Source organism: Engraulis encrasicolus, chromosome 1, assembly GCF_034702125.1.
Source record: "Engraulis encrasicolus isolate BLACKSEA-1 chromosome 1, IST_EnEncr_1.0, whole genome shotgun sequence".
In the NCBI taxonomy this organism is placed as follows: domain Eukaryota; kingdom Metazoa; phylum Chordata; class Actinopteri; order Clupeiformes; family Engraulidae; genus Engraulis; species Engraulis encrasicolus.
The window spans coordinates 521,415-540,930 of NC_085857.1; the positions used below are offsets into that span (position 1 = coordinate 521,415).

At 43.1% G+C, this 19,516-nt stretch overlaps 1 protein-coding gene across 1 annotated transcript; it reads right to left on the bottom strand.

Annotated features, from left to right (window-relative positions):
* Positions 1 to 528: 528 nt before the first annotated feature.
* LOC134446039 (uromodulin-like) lies at positions 529 to 15,680 on the bottom strand. The gene is made up of 12 exons (XM_063195271.1): positions 15,604 to 15,680; positions 13,697 to 13,783; positions 9,017 to 9,799; positions 8,652 to 8,738; positions 5,198 to 5,506; positions 4,130 to 4,335; positions 3,003 to 3,157; positions 2,237 to 2,485; positions 1,834 to 1,993; positions 1,202 to 1,271; positions 933 to 978; positions 529 to 770 (listed from the first exon to the last, which is right to left on the bottom strand). The coding sequence occupies exons 2-11, from the start codon at positions 13,755 to 13,757 to the stop codon at positions 971 to 973; spliced, it is 2,088 nt and encodes a 695-aa protein (XP_063051341.1). The 5' UTR covers positions 13,758 to 13,783; positions 15,604 to 15,680; the 3' UTR covers positions 529 to 770; positions 933 to 970.
* Positions 15,681 to 19,516: the final 3,836 nt, after the last annotated feature.

A 19,516-nucleotide genomic window follows, 5' to 3' on the forward strand; every position in this document is an offset into this window, starting at 1 on the left:
AGACGGTCTATTATGAATTTAAAAACATCTTTGGCTGTAGGATCTTGGGTCTCCAGTCCCCAACGTGATGTCATGCACTGCTTTATGGGGAAAGAGTAACGAACACTTTTTCAGATAATGTGTTTTGTGGTACCAAACCAAGTCAAATATGATGTATACTACTGTAGTTTAAATGGGTACTAGTAACAAGGAAATTGTGAAAATCTTTTTAAATCTTAACCTGCACCACCTTTAACTAATTTTAGCCTGATGACTCGTATATGTTGTTTGGAGCGACATATACACTGCATTCAGGCACTTGAGATTTTAGCTTTTTAAATAACATTCTATTGCAAGATGAGGGTCTTAGGGTTTAAATTCAATCATGTTTCATGTTTTTTATGTGCTTCAGAGGCTTTTATAGGCTGAGGGCAACTTTCCCAACAGGGGTATTTTTTGCAGGTGCTTTAGGCATCAATGGGCTAAATGAAGTGAACACAACTGTATGAAGAGTCAAAGGAGCGACACAAGCTGTACCCAACATTCCACACAAATACACACGACTTCAAAATAAGAGCAAGAAAATAGAATATTTATTTAATAATAATAAAGATCGAAGAGTCCAGATTTATTTTTATTACATCTCATTATATGGTGATAAGAGAGTAAAATGCTTTGTTTTTGTTTTTCTCGAAAGATAAATTAATGAAAAGTGTGTGTGTGTGTTTCCAGAGAGTTATTGGCAGAGAGTCATGTGAGCTTTTCCTCGAAGTCTGTATTCATGTGGAAACCTGCAAACATAAGAAACGAAAAGCGGAAAAAGTCAAAATCAAGTCATCAAAACTGCGCCTGTGACATTCAATGTCTATATCTGCAATAATTATGCAGGTCTGAAATAACAATAACAAAACATCATGAAATCAAGATGTGTGAAAATGTGGCGTTTTACTTACCTGTGAATTACAACACTATTCCAGTTTACTGTAGCTGATCAAACCCCTACAAACAACAAAATAGAGACCCTTAAATTTCGGATACTGGTACTTGGTACTTTCATCATAATTATACTACAACACAGAATGAATACTCTTTAACGTTTTTAATGTTAACTGTTTATGCAATATTAACACTCTTTAATGTTTAATGTTAACTGTTTATGCAGTATTAATACTCTTTAACGTTTTTAATATTAACTGTTGATGTAATTTCATTGTTGACTCACAGGTGACGGGTCCAACAGTGAGGGTGCCCATATTTGAAACGGAGCGTTTTCTTCTGGTCTTCATACACGCCTGGCAACAAAAAAAGACGTTTGAAGTGATTACGGGAATTTACTGTAAAACAAATAGTAACTTTACGGGAACTTACTGTAAAACAAATAGCAACTTTACGGGAACTTAAAGGTGGGGTTGCAGGTATGACATCACGTTGGGGGAACTCCCCCAGGATTCTAAGGTTCTACATAGACTCCCATGAGCCTGCGGAACCCCCAACGTGATGTCATAATAGTATATATTCTTAAAATGGTTAACCTGCAACCCCACCTTTACGTAAAACATACAGTAACTTTACCATTTCACTATTTGTCTTGTTTGGCAACATAATAACGCAATAACACAAGGTAATACACCCATATACAATATGGTGAACAGCCTGCTGAAACAGAGAAGTGTTCACCATCAAGCATAATACTGTCCTCCACTGGTCTAATTCAGAACTATGTAGCTATATTATGCTGCGAATAATTTTTTAAAATTGCGTCAATTAATTAATCGAATCGCGTGATTAATTAATCGAAATGAATGCATTAATGTCCCAGCCCTAAATATAATCATACAATACTTAAACGCTTACGGAGGAGCAGGCGGAGGTTGACTTGTCACACAGGCTGAGGCGGCAGTGTACGAACATGTCCCTGTAGTCTCCCAGGTAGAGGAAGAGGAGAGCGGTGAAGCGAGCCTTCAGGGAGGAGCCGCTCTCATGCACCGTCACGTGCAGAGGGTCAGTGGGGCACCTGAGGGTTGAAGATAACACATGGTTGACTGGAAGTGGACACATGGTTGACTGGAAGTGGACACATGGTTAATGAATCATTGCGAGCACAGAGAGCACTGATGATGGCAACAGCCTGAAAAGACTGCTCTACCCTGCTCTGACTAAAATAAAAAGATCTCCTTGTGCTTGACATTTGTGTCTTGTTTAGTGTGCGAACCTGCTCCAACCTTTCACTCTCTTGATCACAAGAACGTATACACACCTGCTCTTGATGAAGTGGTGTTTGATGGGGTCGGCGGAGCTGGAGCTGTTGGTGGCGAAGCAGTCTTCCAGAATCACCACGAAGGTTCCTTCCTCCACGCCCTCCGTGTGGATACCCACGTTGAGGGCGGAGCCTACGGGCAGGACGACGTCTCCCGCCGCGTACGGCTCCGTGAAGGTCGAGTTGGGGTACAGAGACATGACGGCCCGGGCACCGGGACCGAAGCCCACCAGGCCCATCTCCTGCATTCTATAGAGAAGGAGAACAGGGATTAGCAGATTAGGGATTAGCAGATTAAAGATTAGCAGATATTACATCTCCTGCATGGACATTAGGGATTAGCAGATTAAAGATTATATCTCCTGCATGGACATTAGGGATTAGCAGATTATTGATGCAGATTAGAGATTACATCTCCTGCATGTGCAGATTAGAGATTAGGGGTGCAGAGCAGATTAGGGATTACATCTCCTGCAGGCTACAGGGATTAGTATTAGGGTAGAAGAACAGGGATGATGCAAATTAACAATTCATTCTCATTAATTGTTAGTTGAGTGACCTTACTGATCGATTTGCGATCAATTGATAAGATGAAAACCAAAATCTCAAACCAAATCAACAAAACCTACAACAAAATCCAACATTTTCAATGAAACGTGAGATAAAATAATACATACGTACATGCAGACAATTCAGAAAAGGGGCTAAATGTTCAAAATAGTGCACTTGTCCTTTAATTGTGCAGCTTGGTGGAGTAAATACTTACGAGAGATAAGGCTTGACGACGACATCCAGCGAAGTCTCCATGCCCAGAGGGTAGGCGCAGGAGAAGGGGTATCCCACCGGCAGAGTGAAGTTATTCTCCTTATTGGTCGGGTAGATGAAGAGCGTGTTGGAGAACACCACATGGGTCTCATTGGTCTAGAAATGGAAATGACAGCGTTACGGAGGCTCATACACCACATGCGTCTCATTGGTCTAGAAATGGAAATGACAGCGTTACGGAGGCTCGTACACCACATGCGTCTCATTGGTCTAGAAGATCACAAAGACGAGGTAGAAATGACAGCGTTACGGAGGCTCGTATATTCATGTACACCTTCCAGTAGAGACGGATTCAAGGAGAACTTCTGCCAATTTCAATACGCTGCTGTGTTGGTCACGCTACCCTTGACTTGTCAGTACTTGTCAGTGCCAGGTGATGCTGCATTTAGCCCTTTCAGAGATCTGAGCTATTCTAATGGGGGCAGATTTAGTTTACATTAAAAACTTTCTTAACATCTAGCCTACTCCAAATATTATCCCAAAAGGTATCGCTGTTTGTTTGATGTTAATGGGAATAAATCAAGATGTTTATTTGAAATGTAAACAAACGTCTGCCCCCATTACAATGACCAGGATCTCGGAAAGGCTGAAGAAAAAAAAAAATCTCAGGTCCTGACAAGTCCAGGGTAGTGTGAGCATTACAAAAGCATGTTGAAATTGGCAGAAGTTCTCCTTTAAGACGGCCCATGGCCCCTAGGGTACAGGTTGCAGTGTCCCACCCCAGAAGGCAAATCTTTCCAATAAAATTACATTGGTAACCAAGAATGTGTTGCTACGGTAACCAAGACAGTGTTGCTACGCTACCTTCATGAGGTTGGTAACCAAGAGAGTGTTGCTACGGTAACCAAGACAGTGTTGCTATGGTAACCGAGAGAGTGTTGCTATGGTAACCAAGACAATGTTGCTACGGTAACCAAGAGAGTGTTGCTACGGTAACCAAGACAGTGTTGCTACGCTACCTTCATGACGTTGGTAACCAAGACAGTGTTGCTACGGTAACCAAGACAGTGTTGCTATGGTAACCAAGACAGTGTTGCTACGGTAACCAAGACAGTGTTGCTACGCTACCTTCATGACGTTTCCACAGATGCCGTCCAGTCTCTGCACTTGGTACCACAGAGTTCCGTTGACTTCCATGCGAGTCGTACACTCCGGATCAGCCATGTGACCTGACATGGTGTCCAATGGCGTGCTGGCCTGGAGGTCTTTGGGGATACCGATTTTCATCAGCTTGCCATCGCACACGAGCTTGGGGTTAGGAATAACCACAGGTTCTGGACAAAACAAGATAACGCCATTAAAGACCAAAACAAGATAACGCCATTAAAGACCAAAACAAGATAACGCCATTAAAGACCAAAACAAGATAACACCATTAAAGACCAGTGTTGGAGACATTATAACACCATTAAAGACCAGTGTTGGAGACATTATAACACCATTAAAGACCAGTGTTGGAGACATTATAACACCATTAAAGACCAGTGTTGGAGACATTATAACACCATTAAAGACCAGTGTTGGAGACATTATAACACCATTAAAGACCAGTGTTGGAGACATTATAACACCATTAAAGACCAGTGTTGGAGACATTTAGATAACGCCATTAAAGACCAGTGTTGGAGACATTATAACACCATTAAAGACCAGTGTTGGAGACATTTAGATAACGCCATTAAAGACCAGTGTTGGAGACATTTCTCAAAACAAGATAACACCATTAAAGACCAGTGTTGGAGACATTTCTCATTCCCTTCAACATACTGAGTCTTACCTTCACAAACAACAATGGCGACAGAGTCTTACAGGCAGAGTGAAAAAAAATCCTGAGCCTGAACTTTTTCCCCTGCTCTAACGACAACGACAAGATACTGCATAGTGACGTAACGTAGGCCTATTTTCACACATTATTCAAACATTTAATAGCCTGTGTATGACCATTATTCAAGCCTGATAGTAGAAGAAAACCCTGAACCTGTAACACCTTCTGAGCTAAAAACAGCCTAATGGCTAATTATTATCAATGTTTTTATTTTTGCAAACTTTGTCAAGCCTGAAATCAGGCATGGAGCTTGAATACTATCAGCCCTGGTCTTACCTTCACAAACAACACCAGCGTCAGTGTCTTCTTACCTTCACAGATAACGCTGGCGTCCTCGTTGTGGGCGCAGTTGTGGACTTCGTATCCCTGGTTTCTGCAGCGGGAGAGGTACTGCTCACTGCCGTCGCAGTTCACGTTGTCCAGCCAGATGGGCCCGCTTCCGGAGCCGAAGTGGGCGTTAGCGAGCGCCTGTTTGGCCGGGCCGCAGCCCAGCTGGCGGCACACCACCTCCGCGTTGTCCATGTCCCAGTCGTCATCGCACACGGTGCCCCAGCTGCCCTCGTGGAACAGCTCTACGCGGCCCTCGCAGCGGTGCGCGCCATTGGCCAGCCGCACAGGAGCTGAAGTGGAGAGAGAAGAAAGAAGAAGGAAGAAGGAAGAAGGAAGCACAGTGTTAGTTTGTCAATTGTATGTTGGGAGGGAAGAAAGGAGCACAATGTTAAGTCAACGGTTATCGCCATTGGCCAGCCGCACAGGAGCTGATGTAGAGAGGAAAGAAAGAAACACAATGTTAAATCAATTGTAACATAATAAAGATTGAGTTTGGCAAGCAATTTCATCAGAGATTTTGATTTTGAAGCCATTTCCTGTGAGGGCTCTTTAAACTCAGATATTGTCCTTTTCTGGTCCCTCTCCTTGCCTACCTTCCATTACATTACATTACATTGCACTTAGCTGACGCTTTCATTTATTCAAAGCGACTATTATTTTTTCAGGGTATTAGATGTGTTAGGAGCAGGCCGAAGGAGAGAGAGAGATGTTGGGAGCAGGCCGTAGGAGAGAGAGAGATGTTGGGAGCAGGCCGTAGGAGAGAGAGAGAGATGTTGGGAGCAGGCCGTAGGAGAGAGAGAGAGATGTTGGGAGCAGGCCGTAGGAGAGAGAGAGAGATGTTGGGAGCAGGCCGTAGGAGAGAGAGAGATGTTGGGAGCAGGCCGAAGGAGAGAGAGAGATGTTGGGAGCAGGCCGTAGGAGAGAGAGAGATGTTGGGAGCAGGCCGTAGGAGAGAGAGAGATGTTGGGAGCAGGCCGTAGGAGAGAGAGAGAGAGATGTTGGGAGCAGGCCGTAGGAGAGAGAGAGATGTTGGGAGCAGGCCGTAGGAGAGAGAGAGAGATGTTGGGAGCAGGCCGTAGGGCCTTCGCCTCTGAATTCCAACTGCTGAACCGGAGTTTCCCAGTTGGGTTTTCATTACATTGCATTTGGCAGACACTTTTTTTGTTAACCAAAGCGACTTAAAATCGAATACATAATCATAGCCGACATCACTAAGCCTGGTAAACCAGAGCCACCCGCTGGATACTGAACATTTTTCAGCTGCGAGTGGGTCTAGCCTCGGATCTGAGAACGTTTTGAACACTGTGCCCTGAGTCTGGCAAAACCAATCACAACACAGAGATTTAATTTTGAATCAAAAGGGTGGAGATTTGAGGGAGTGACGATGAAGCTCACAACACCGTTGAGAAAGCTCATCAACGGCAAAGATCACAGATTGGTCAGAGCACCGGCACGGTTTGAAAAAACAACAGCTTGTTCTCATCAACAATCTTCGGAGGTATCGTTCATCGGGGCCAGACTAAATGACTCCGCTCTCACATTTAGGCTGGTTTATCAGGCTACGACATCACTAGTACTTGTAGAAACAAAGTGCACAGGAAACAGAACTTTCACTTCACTTTATTATCACATTATATCATTATATAGTATTATAACAGTATCATTATCATTATAACTTTTAATGGACAAGGATTTCTAATTGATAATGTCAACAACATGGACCACAGCACATTGTGACAACAAAAAAAAAAACTTCTAAAGAAGGAACTTTCAAAAAGGCATTTATGTCCAGTAGGACAAAGGGGCACCACCTCGTCCCTATCTGTGCACGCCTATGTCAAAGGTCATACAGTACTGTATGCAAACAGCAAATCAACAGGAAATTGAACAGGAAAACTACATTTACCAGCCACCACAGGAGCGGTAACAGGAAAACTACATTAAAAAGCCACCACAGGAGCGGTAACAGGAAAACTACATTATATTAACAAGCCACCACAGGAGCGGTAACAGGAAAACTACATTTACCAGCCACCACTGGAGCAATAACAGGAAAACTACATTAAAAAGCCACCACAGGAAGTAGAACAGGAAAACTAGATTATATTAACAAGCCACCACAGGAGCGGTAACAGGAAAACTACATTTACCAGCCACCACTGGAGCGGTAACAAGAAAACTACATTTACCAGCCACCACAGGAGCGGTAACAGGAAAACTACATTATATTAACAAGCCACCACAGGAACTAGGCCTATAACAAGAAAACTAGATTAGCAAGCCAATACAGGAACGGTAACAGGAAAACTACATTTACCAGAAGCCACCGCAGGAGCTGTAGGGTCAAAGACGTTCAAAATGAAATTGTCATTCAAGGTAACGGATACCTTCTGCTGACTGTAATTGTAAAAAACATGATTTTTAAATTGTTTCAAGTGAATGGATGACAGCCGAGGCTTTCATTAATTCACTGGAAAAAAATAGAATAAAAAGAGTCATGTTTTTTACAATTACAGTCAGCCGAAGGTATCCTTTACACTGAAGGACAATTTCATTTTGAACGCCTTTGAACCTGTAACAGGAAAACTACATTTACCAGCCACCAGAGGAGCGGTAACAGGAAAACTACATTTACCAGCCACCACAGGAGCGGTAACAGGAAAACTACATTTACCAGCCACCACAGGAGCGGTAACAGGAAAACTACATTTACCAGCCACCACAGGAGCGGTAACAGGAAAACTACATTAAAAAGCCACCACAGGAGCGGTAACAGGAAAACTACATTAAAAAGCCACCACAGGAGCGGTAACAGGAAAACTAGATTAACAAGCCACCACAGGAGCGGTAACAGGAAAACTACATTTACCAGCCACCACTGGAGCGGTAACAGGAAAACTACATTATATTAACAAGCCACCACAGGAGCGGTAACAAGAAAACTACATTATATTAACAAGCCACCACAGGAGCGGTAACAGGAAAACTACATTAAAAAGCCACCACAGGAGCGGTAACAGGAAAACTACATTTACCAGCCACCAGAGGAGCGGTAACAGGAAAACTACATTAATAAGCCACCACATGGAGAAAAAGTAATGCAACACTGACATCCTTTTGTACTTAAAATATTCTGGCAATCTGTTACTAGAGCCATCTACTTTTAGAAGGAAAAAATAAATCTTAGCCAAATCAATATAATATGCAAGCCTTAACGGATTAAAAAAAAATCGGGTACCACTTTACTTGACGCCGGTGTCATAAGCATGTCATTACAGTGTCATAATAGTGTCATGGCACAGTCATAGATACGTCATAAACATCATGTCCATGTCATGAGGCCAACAGTCATAAAATGTTCATGACATGGACATGATGTTTATGCCACCTGCATGACTGTGCTATGACGCTGTTATAACGTATAGTGTTCCTTACTTCTCTCTTCACATCTCCAGTGGATCTTGTCCTCCGTGACGCAGCTCTCGCCCTCTTTACACGTGCCACACACCTTCGTATTGACATCTAAACCAAACAAAAAAAAAGACATATCATGCAAAATTGTAGCAGCTATTAGTTCTAAAATATTTCATTATAGTTTATCATTTGGTAGAGGTGAATTCAGGTAAATTGGGCCACTTTAGGCCACTCATTTGCTTATATGAAAAACAAGTGGTCCAATTTACCTGAATTCACCGTATATTAAAAAAAGCTCCTTACCAGCTCCATAAGCCAGGAAGCTATTACTTCTAAAATATGTAATTATAGTTTATCATTTGGTATAATAAAAAACCCGTCCTTACCAGCTCCATAAGCCAGGAAGCACAGTGGCGGCTTAACGAACTTGTAGACGTAATAGTTCCCGGGGCAGGCCTTGACGTGGATGGGAAATTCGAAGTTGCAGCACCCCTCCGTCCAGCTGCCGCACACGTTGCCCTGCACCACGCCGTCCGACTCCACGGGGTGGCCGCTCTTCAGCCAGAGCGGCGCGTGCGTGCCGCACGTCCACGTCTTCAGGCAGCTCTCGGACATCTGCACGCTGGCGTCGCCCAGGAACATGCGGTACCAGCCCTGCCAGTTCGTCTGCATGTCGCACCGGGCGTTCGTGGTGGTCTCGTGGTCCGAGGCGCGCCAGGCGTCGTCGAGCGCCGTGTAGTGCTGGCACGGGTCCAGGCAGCGCGCGTTGCCGTTGACGATCAGGCAGTCCTGGCCCACGTTGCAGACCATGGAGCCGCAGCTGAACTGCACGGTGCGCGCCGTGCTGAGCTGGTTGTCGTTGACGGGCGGCAGCAGGCAGCTGTAGGAGCCGGCCGTGTTCTCACACATCAGCGGCGGCAGACAGGGAGACGGCGAGTCGGCCGCACACTCGTCCACGTCCACGCAGCCGAGCGCAGAGGACCAGGTGTAGCCCTCGCTGCAGCACGGCGAGTTGGAGGCGGAGCCGGCGGCGTTGGCCACGTGGCACTGCGTGTGGTTGTAGCAGGCGAGGCCGCTGCCCACGTGACCGGCGCGGCACGAGCAGCTGACCAGCGGGCCGTTAGTTATACAGTCGGCGTGCGCATGGCAAGCCTCGCAGCTCGTGACCTCTGGAAGACGAATCGTATTCATTCATACAGGGTTTATACTTAAATAAAACAGCACCAGATGCCCTAATACCCTATGCCTCACAGCTGGGCACCTCTGGAAGACGAATTGTATTCATTCATACAGGGTTTATACTTTCATAACGGCACCAGAATAAATATGATGAAGCAAGGCACCTAAACCCACACTGCTCCAGGGACCTCTGGAATAGGAATCGCATTCATACATTCATACAGGGTTTATACTTTAATAACGGCACCAGAGTAACCCCACCTAACCCCACACTGCTCCGGGGACTATAACCAATACCCTGTACCTAAATAACTGGCAGGCATCACAGCTGGTCACCTCTGGAACAGGAATGGGATTCAGACAGTAGAGTAGAGTAGAGTAGAGTAGAGTAGAGTAGAGTAGAGTAGAGTAGAGTAGAGTAGAGTAGAGTAGAGTAGAGTAGAGTAGAGTAGAGTAAAATAGAGCAGGAGTAGAGTAGTGTAGAGTACGTACAGTAGAGTACAGTAGAGTAGTGTAGAGTAGAGTAGAGTAGAGTAGAGTAGAGTAGAGTAGAGTAGAGTAGAGTAGAGTAGTGGAGTAAATTAGAGTAGATTAGAGTAGAGTAGAGTAGAGTATTGTAGTAGTAGAGTAGAGTACAGTAGAGTAGAGTAGAGTAGTAGTAGTAGTAGAGTAGAGTAGAGTAGAGTAGAGTAGAGTACAGTAGAGTAGAGTAGAGTAGTAGAGTAGAGTAGAGTAGAGTAGAGTAGTAGAGTAGAGTAGAGTAGAGTAGAGTAGAGTAGAGTAGAGTAGAGTAGAGTAGAGGAGTAGAGTAGAGTATAGTAGAGTAGAGTGGAGTAGAGTGGAGTAGTGTAGAGTGGAGTAGTGTAGAGTAGTAGAGTAGAGTAGAGTAGAGTAGAGTAGAGTAGAGTGGAGTAGAGTAGAGTAGAGTAGAGTAGAGTAGAGTGGAGTAGAGTAGAGTGGAGTAGTGTAGAGTAGAGTGCAATAGAGTAGAGTAGAGNCGAGTGGAGTAGTGTAGAGTAGAGTAGTAGTAGAGTAGAGTAGAGTAGTGTAGAGTAGAGTAGAGTGGAGTAGAGTAGAGTAGAGTACTTGTATTAATCCTGAGGGAAATTAAGGTAATTATTAGGAAGGTAATATAGGTGATATGAAGGTAATAGTGTTTATACTTCAATAGCGTCACCAGAATAAATGTGATGAAGCACAATTGAACAATTGGCAGCCGTGGCCTAGTGGTTAAGGAGATGGACTTTAGATCAGAGGGTTGCAGGTTCAAATCCCACCCTTGCACTCCCCATCATAGTTAGGGGGCAGCCGTGGCTCATTTCATAAGGCTGCAGGTTCAAATCCCACCCTTACCAACACCTTCATCCATGGCTGAAGAGCCCTTGAGCAAGGCACCTAACCCCACACTGCTCCAGGGACTGTAACCAATACCCTGTAGCAAGGCTCCTAACCCCATGCTGCTCTGAGGCCTGTAACCAATACCCTGTACCAATGCCCCTATCCCCACACTGCTCCAGGGACTGTAACCAATACCCTGTACCAAGGCACCTAACCCCACACTGCTCCAGGGACTGTAACCAATACCCTGTACCAAGGCACCTAACCCCACACTGCTCCAGGGACTATAACCAATACCCTGTACCAAGGCACCTAACCCCACACTGCTCCAGGGACTGTAGCCAATACCCTGTACCATGGCACCTAACCTCACACTGCTCCAGGCCCTGTAACCAATACCCTGTACCAAGGCACCTAGCCCCACACTGCTCCAGGGACTGTAACCAATACCCTGTACCAAGGCACCTAACCCCACACTGCTCCAGGGACTATAACCAATACCCTGTACCAAGGCACCTACCCCACACTGCTCCTGGGGCTGTAACTAATAACCCTGTACCAAGGCCCTTAACCCCACACTGCTCCAGGGACTGTAACCAATACCCTGTACCAAGGCACCTAACCCCACACTGCTCCAGGGACTGTAACCAATACCCTGTAGCAAGGCCCCTAACCCCCAGACTGCTTCAGGGGCTGTACCCAACACCCTGTACCAAGGCACCTAACCCCACACTGCTCCAGGGACTGTAACCAATACCCTGTACCAAGGCCCTTAACCCCCAGACTGCTTCAGGGGCTGTAACCAATACCCTGTGCCTAAATAACTTTGTCAGTCGCTTTGGATAATAGCGTCAGCTAAGTGTAATGGAATGTAATGTGATCATCAGGGCTTGACATTAACTTTTTCACCCACCGGTCACTAGCCATTCAGGTATTCCACTCGCCACAAATTTTATATATATTTTTTTTCTTGGTGGTGTACGTCTAACCTCAGAAGATGATGTGCTAAAACAAGATGAGTGTATAGCATTCTACATGGAAGTATATCAAGCAAATAGAAACTTTTAGCTTTTTCTTTAACTTAAATGCAAATAGTTGATACACAAGGGGTAAACAACAGAATATAGGCTACTATGATGCGTATGTCATGCCAAGGAATAAGCTGCCAGTCAAATTGGCTAGTGACCCTGCAAGTATTACTAGCCACAGCCCAGTTTTACCAGCACTTGGCCGGTTGGCAGGTGCCAGTTGCAATATGATCATACTCTACGGCGGAGGCAGAGATTCTTTAAGTATATAGAGATATGCCAATGTAATAGGTTGCTATGGGCACCTAACATGACCAGGTTCCGGTCTGCCTAGAAGGGCGTGTCATAATACTCCTAGCATGGAATAGAACAGTCCTTAGGTCTGCCTTGCAATAATAGAATCCGGAAACAATGGGCCAATCGGACCTCTCTCTCTCTACTCTCTCTGGCGGAGGTGCCCTTGAGAAAGGCACTTAATTCCATACTGCTCCAGGATTTAAACAGGAATTATACTTCAATAGCTGCACCAGAATAGCTGGATGGTCTTAAGAATAAACATCATGGAGCACAAGCTGAAAGATTGAAACGCAATTAATGAAAAGAATTAAAGTAAAACAAAATACACATAAAGAACTAAAGAACTGCTTATCAGGCATCCGGTCAGACGTTGACTACCGGTATACTGCCAAAATTATTTCATTTCTTTGCATCACATTCTGATTAGAGTTAATCGTTGTGATAAATCCTCACTAATGCTCACACTACCTTGGACTTTTTTTTTTATTCAGCCTTTTCCGAGATCCTGGTCATTGTAATGGGGGCAGGTGTTTGTTTACATTAAAAAAAAAAAACATCATATTGATTTATTCCCAATAACGTCCAACAGGTTATGCAACATCAGCAGACAACTAGCAAACAGCGATACCTTTTGGGATAATATTTCAAGGCCTGCATTTGGAGTAGGCCTATGTTAAGAAAGCTTTTAATGTAAACAAGATCTGCACCCATTAGAATAGCTCAGATCTCGGAAAGGGATGAGTTGAAAAATGCAGCATCACTGGTTACTGACAAGTCAAGGGTAGCGTGGGCAATACAACGGCATATTGAAATTGGCAGAAGTTGTCCTTTAATGTATTCGTCTCATTGTGGTGTTCATATATAGGCATGAACGGCCATCCGGGTACTTTGCTCGTAAATGTGCGTTACGCCCCTTTATGGGTGAAAACAAACCGAATGTCTCATCAACTTACATGCTACATCGGCTTGTCTAAATGAACACAGTCCATGCTTCAGCCACGGCTGTTTGGCTCTATTATTTGAACAGCCGGCAACACAACACGTTTTCGGCATGTTGCGCGTGAACAACGCTAGTCTACAGGTCTGTATCTTTCGTTTATTAAACCCCAACATCACCAATTGACTTGCATGGGTTGTTTTCCCCCACAAATGGGCGTAACGCACATGGAAAACGTCACGCCGTTCATGATTATAGTGTAGATATTCAAAAGACTGTGGCTGTACCTGTAGCAGCGCAGAGGGCTGGTAGCAGCACGTGGAGAATCAAAAGGCTTTTTCCAAACATCTCAGCAGGTTACTGAGGGGGGAATCCTGTTGGAAACATCACACAGAGAATAACATTTAACGGCACTGTGCAATAATGTGCAGTAGGTCTACAGAGAATAACATGTAACTACCATGTGCAATAATGTGCATTAGGTCTACAGAGAATAACATTTAACGGCACTGTGCAATAATGTGCATTAGGTCTACAGAGAATAACATGTACCTGCAATGTGCAATAATGTGCATTAGGTCTACAGAGAATAACATTTAACGGCACTGTGCAATAATGTGCATTAGGTCTACAGAGAATAACATGTACCTGCAATGTGCAATAATGTGCATTAGGTCTACAGAGAATAACATTTACAGTAACTACCATGTGCCATAATGTGCATTAGGTCTACAGAGAATAACATGTAACGGCACGGTGCAATAATGTGCATTAGGTCTTTGTCTATGTCTTGTATCTACAGTATTTCTTGTATCTACAGTATGTCTTGTATCTGTGTGTAAGCTGTCAGACTACCATGTGTTGCCATAATGTTTATTAGGTCTACAGAGAATAACATTTAACGGCAATGTGCAATAATGTGTATTAGGTCTTTGTGTATGTCTTTATCTACAGTATGTCTTGTATCTGTGTGTAAGTTGTCAGACATTTCCCTCGGGATTAATAAAAGCACTCTGCTCTACTTCTCTATTTCTGGACACACCAATTTCAACAAACTATCTCACCGTAAACATTTGTTGTCAATTCACAAAATTCACAATTCAGAAAATAAAACACGACAGTAGTCATGCTTTGCTACTAAACTTGTTCTGGAATACATGTGAACAGAACACCACCTAACACTTGGTGAGTGGCACATACTTGAAAACAAGTGTTTGGGGTGAAAACAAAGGAGATACGCACTCCGCGTTTCAAAATTGTCAATCCGGTGCAACCAGAGCAGGACTAAATAATAAGTGCAAAGGGAACAAAAAAAATCTGGTGCCACATGGATGTCTATGTTCTGTTATTTATTTTTTCAGTTCAGTAAGACTAACGTTTCGACATGCGTCCTCATAAGAGTCCTCAGAGAAATGGTTTGCCAACGCCCAGATTGATTGTTGATTTAACAACATGGACATGCCCATAGACGGCCATTCCAAAGCCAGTTGAGACTAAATCCAAATGAGCCAAATAACGGAGATAGCAGCAAACATAAAACCATTGGTGAGTAGGCTACCAATCTACTTACTGTAATTGTAGACGATTCAGAAAATGGGCTAAATGTTCAAAAAAGTGCAGTTGTCCTTTAATGTTTAAGAGTCATCACGCCGGTGTTCAGGCAGTGAAATTTCTATAGAATTCTGGGCGCCATACAATACAATTTTGGAATTTTAGAATCTTGCATTGTTATAAAAACACATTCTTTTTCTAGAATGTTCAAAAACCCACACTCTCGAAGGTTAACCAGAGACGATTTAAATGCAGAATAGATAATCTTTGGGTTAACCCTTTGAGGAGTACCATCACAAATATGTGATTAGAATTTTGCCAAAATTTTGAGTTCTCATTATGATGTCATAAGGACTTTGCAAGATTGTTTAACACAGACTTCTATGGGAGCTGTAGAGTGTTCAAGTAAAATTCTAGAAGAATCTGGGGAAAGTCCTTACTCCTCAAAGGTGAAGTGCAGTTGTCCTTTAAAGTTTTTAGAGTGTATCCTCACAACGGTGTTCGGGCAGTAAAATTTCTACACAATTCTGAGCGCCAATACAATACAATTTTGGAATTTTAGAATCTTGCACTGTTATAAAACACATTCTTTTTATAGAATGTTCAAAAACCCACACTCTCAAAGGTTAAGGAGTCTACTTACCAGATATTGTGCCTGGGTCTGGGTCTTGTGACAGCTTGAGAGTGGCGTCTTGTGAATTTATACTCTCTCCACAGCAGGGTGAGGTCCCCATGACAATAGAGACTCCAACAGGAGCGGCTCTTTACCAATTATATAAACAATCATTTGAAAAGGACACATCGCACGCTCCTCCAAACCAAAGAAAAGTTAATGATGCACATTCCCTGTGTCAATATGCACAATGTGTTTCATAGTTGACAATGTGAATGAAAAGCGTCGATTGAAGCCCACACAATAACCTGCTCAGCCCTCTTGGGACCAGTGTTGCCAGATGGGTCTGACCAAATCCCGCCCAAAAGGTTCTCAAAAACCGCCAAAATGCGCTAAATTCCGCCCAAATTCAACAAATTACATTGACTTCTATGGGCCCAAAACGGCTTAAAAAACCGCCAAATGGCCATTTTTTCCCGTTTTTGCCCGCCGACGCTCATCCCAAGTAGCCCAATTGGGCGGGCACCCGCCCAATCTGGCAACACTGCTTGGGACACATTTATCTCAAATTATGTCACTAGACAAAAAAATATTTACCGGGAACACAATATCTTGACATTGGTATGAACCAAAGTTTGGCCCGACACAAACCTTAGGTCAACAATGATACTCGTATTAAACGGCATTAGATGAATCGTTGGTCTTTTGAATGAATCACAGGTTATTATATTGCTGTGATGTCAATTCTCATTCAAAGTACTTTTTAGCCGAGTCATTGACATCGAAATTAATTGCTGTTTATATTGAAAAAAAAAAGAGACATGACTAAAATACAAAATTATAGAGGAAGGTTTGCTGTAGCAACATATTTAGATGACAAGGAAAGATATCCAATGTCAATCATTACAAATCAAATATTTCACTCAACTTCATTACATCCTATATTGATAAAACAGACAGCTATTTAATTTCCCTGATTTAAAGGTAGATTGGTATGTACATTTATTGTCTATTAATGTCATTAAATGTTACGGTTGGGACTTTCTGTTTGGATCATTCAGTGGATGTACATGTTTTGAAACCTATAATGCACTATATATACAGTGCCCTCCATAATTATTGGCACCCCTGGTTGAGATGTGTTAAAAGCCTTAAAATAAATTCAGTGTTTATTGCAGAAGAATACTGTCACACTGAAAATTGTAGGAAAATGTAGCCTTCAACTCAAATGAATTGTAAGAAAATAAAAAACTCCCTGACTGAAAAATAGTTATTTTTCATTAAATCACCTGTTCCACAATTATTGGCACCCTTAACAATTCCCAGGAAATAAATATAATTGAAGCATTTCTGTCATTTCTACAGTAGTTTACAAAGTTTACCAGAGTATGTAGGAACATTTAATTAGTAATTCATCACTTCCTGTTTCCCTGGGGTATAAATATGACGTGACACCGAGGCCATTTCTCTTATCCACTCTTAAACATGGGAAAGACAAAGGACCACAGCATACAAGTGAGGCAGATGTGCGTCGACCTTCACAGGTCAGGCAGAGGCTACAAGAAGATTGCCACTCAACTGCAGCTGCCCATATCCACTGTGAGAGGAATAATTAAGAAGTTCAAAACAACTGGAACAGTGGTAAACAAGCCTGGACGAGGACCCAAGTTTATTTTGCCACCACGCACAGTGAGGAGGATGGTAAGAGAAATCAAAAGATCTCCAAAGCTCACTGTTACAGAATTACACCAAATGGTAGCATCCTGGGGTCACAAAGTCTCCAAATCAACCATCAGGCGCTGTCTACACGCCAACAAACTGTTTGGGAGGCATGCACGGAGAAAACCTTTCTTCACTCACAATCATAAATGCAAGTGTCTGGAGTTCGCCAAGCGGTATTGGGGCTTCAACTGGGACCGTGTGCTTTGGTCAGATGAGACCAAGATTGAGCTTTTTGGCAACAAACACTCTAAGTGGGTCTGGCGTACCACGAAAGATGCGCATGCTGAAAAGCACCTCATACCCACTGTGAAGTATGGGGGTGGGTCAGTGATGCTGTGGGGCTGTTTCGCTTCCAAAGGCCCTGGGAACCTTGTTAGGGTGCATGGCATCATGAATGCTTTGAAATACCAGGACATTTTAAATCAAAATCTGTTGCCCTCTGCCCGAAAGCTGAAGCTGGGTCGTCACTGGGTCTTTCAGCAAGACAATGACCCTAAACATATAGCCAAATCTACACAGAAATGGTTCACCAGACACAAAATCAAGCTCCTCCCATGGCCATCTCAGTCCCCTGACCTCAACCCCATTGAGAACCTGTGGGGTGAGCTGAAGAGGAGAGTACAGAGGAGAGGACCCAGGTCTCTGGATGATTTAGAGAGATTCTGCAAAGAGGAATGGCTGAAGATCCCTCTTTCTGTCTTTTCCCATCTTGTGAAACATTATAGGAGAAGATTAGGTGCTGTTTTGTTGGCAAAAGGGGGTTGTACAAAATATTAACACCAGGGGTGCTAATAATTGTGACACACATTATTTGATGTCAAATAATTATTTCTTTATGTGGGATTTTTTCCCCACTGAATAAATGCACTTGTATTGAAGGTTGGATTTTTCTCTTTTTTTCCATTAAGGTCCCATATTATTTAGAAAAAAAATAAAATAATTGGAAGCTAAAAAACACATCTCAACCAGGGGTGCCAATAATTATGGAGGGCACTGTATATATATATATAATTCAGGTGAATAATTTGGCTGGAAATAGCTTGGTGGAAAAAAGGGGCTCAGAGTTGTGTGGCCCCAAACATCTAGAGAACATTTCCAAGTGGGAAAAGGGATCAGAGGTGTGTGGCCCCAAACATCTAGAGAACATTTCCAAGTGGGAAAAGGTTGGGAAGCCGTGAAGTAGAGAACCAATAGAGCCCCACCCAGTGTTGCCAGATTGGGCTGTTTCCCGCCCAATTGGGCTGCTTAGGGTGGCCGTGTGTGGGTAAAAATGGCATTTTGCAGAAAAACCCGCCCAATTTTTGCCATAGAAATCAATAGAATTGGGCGGGATTTTGAGCTTCTAGGCGGGTTTTGAGCATTTTTGGGCTGGAAATCATCAGCCTCATCTGGCAACCCTGGCCCCACCCAGACTCCGCTGGTCTGCATTTAGTCTTCTTGAAAGTCTTCTTATCAACTTCATGGAAGAACTACTATCCACATGCAGCACCACTTTGGCTGAAAATATGGGGAGTTACACACACATAAACAAGTTACAAAGAGGAAAGGAGAGGTGACATAAACAACTTACAAAGAGGAAAGGAGAGGTGACATATAAACCAGTTTGAAAGAGGAAAGGAGAGATGACATAAAATAATCACTTTTTGAATTTCACAATTTCTTTCATGTTCACTTTTAGCCTTCTGCCAATAACAGATAGTGACCGTACTACGGAGAGCTTTGAAAAACGGAAGATGTCAGTTGAAAATCAATCAATCCAATTTATTAGATTTGAGAGAGAGAGAGAGAGAGAGAGAGAGAGAGAGAGAGAGAGATGGTTTGGTCTGCTTCTCTCCCTCTGCTCTTCTCATAGTGTTACATCATTCAGTGAACAAATATTTTAAAATGACTGTAAAAGTACTTACACACAGTAACTTCAATAATATGGGCTCTAAAATGCCGAAACACCTCCCCTCCCAAATCAGATATTGCCAAATACAGTATATATTACGCTCATCCCATTTCCCTGAGTAGAGTTCAACCATTCAGTACCCTTTATGCTGAGAGACAGAGAGAGAAATGGCAGATTATTAGAGTACATTACATTACATTACATTACATTTAGCGTACACTTTTATCCAAAGTGATTTAGAGTTTATTAGGTACAGTCCAGGGATGCATTTCTCAAAAGAGAAGTTGCTTACTACATTAGCTACTTTGTTGTTTTCAATGCATTTTCCCA

Excerpts from the sequence above, each read along its gene's own strand:
- LOC134446039 (XM_063195271.1), bottom strand. The coding sequence starts at position 13,757 with ATGTTTGGAAAAAGCCTTTTGATTCTCCACGTGCTGCTACCAGCCCTC. Across the intron at positions 9,800-13,696 it reads AGCCCTCTGCGCTGCTACAG|AGGTCACGAGCTGCGAGGCT; the intron begins GTACAGCCACAG and ends TTCGTCTTCCAG. Across the intron at positions 1,272-1,833 it reads CAACCTCCGCCTGCTCCTCC|GCGTGTATGAAGACCAGAAG; the intron begins GTAAGCGTTTAA and ends TTTTGTTGCCAG.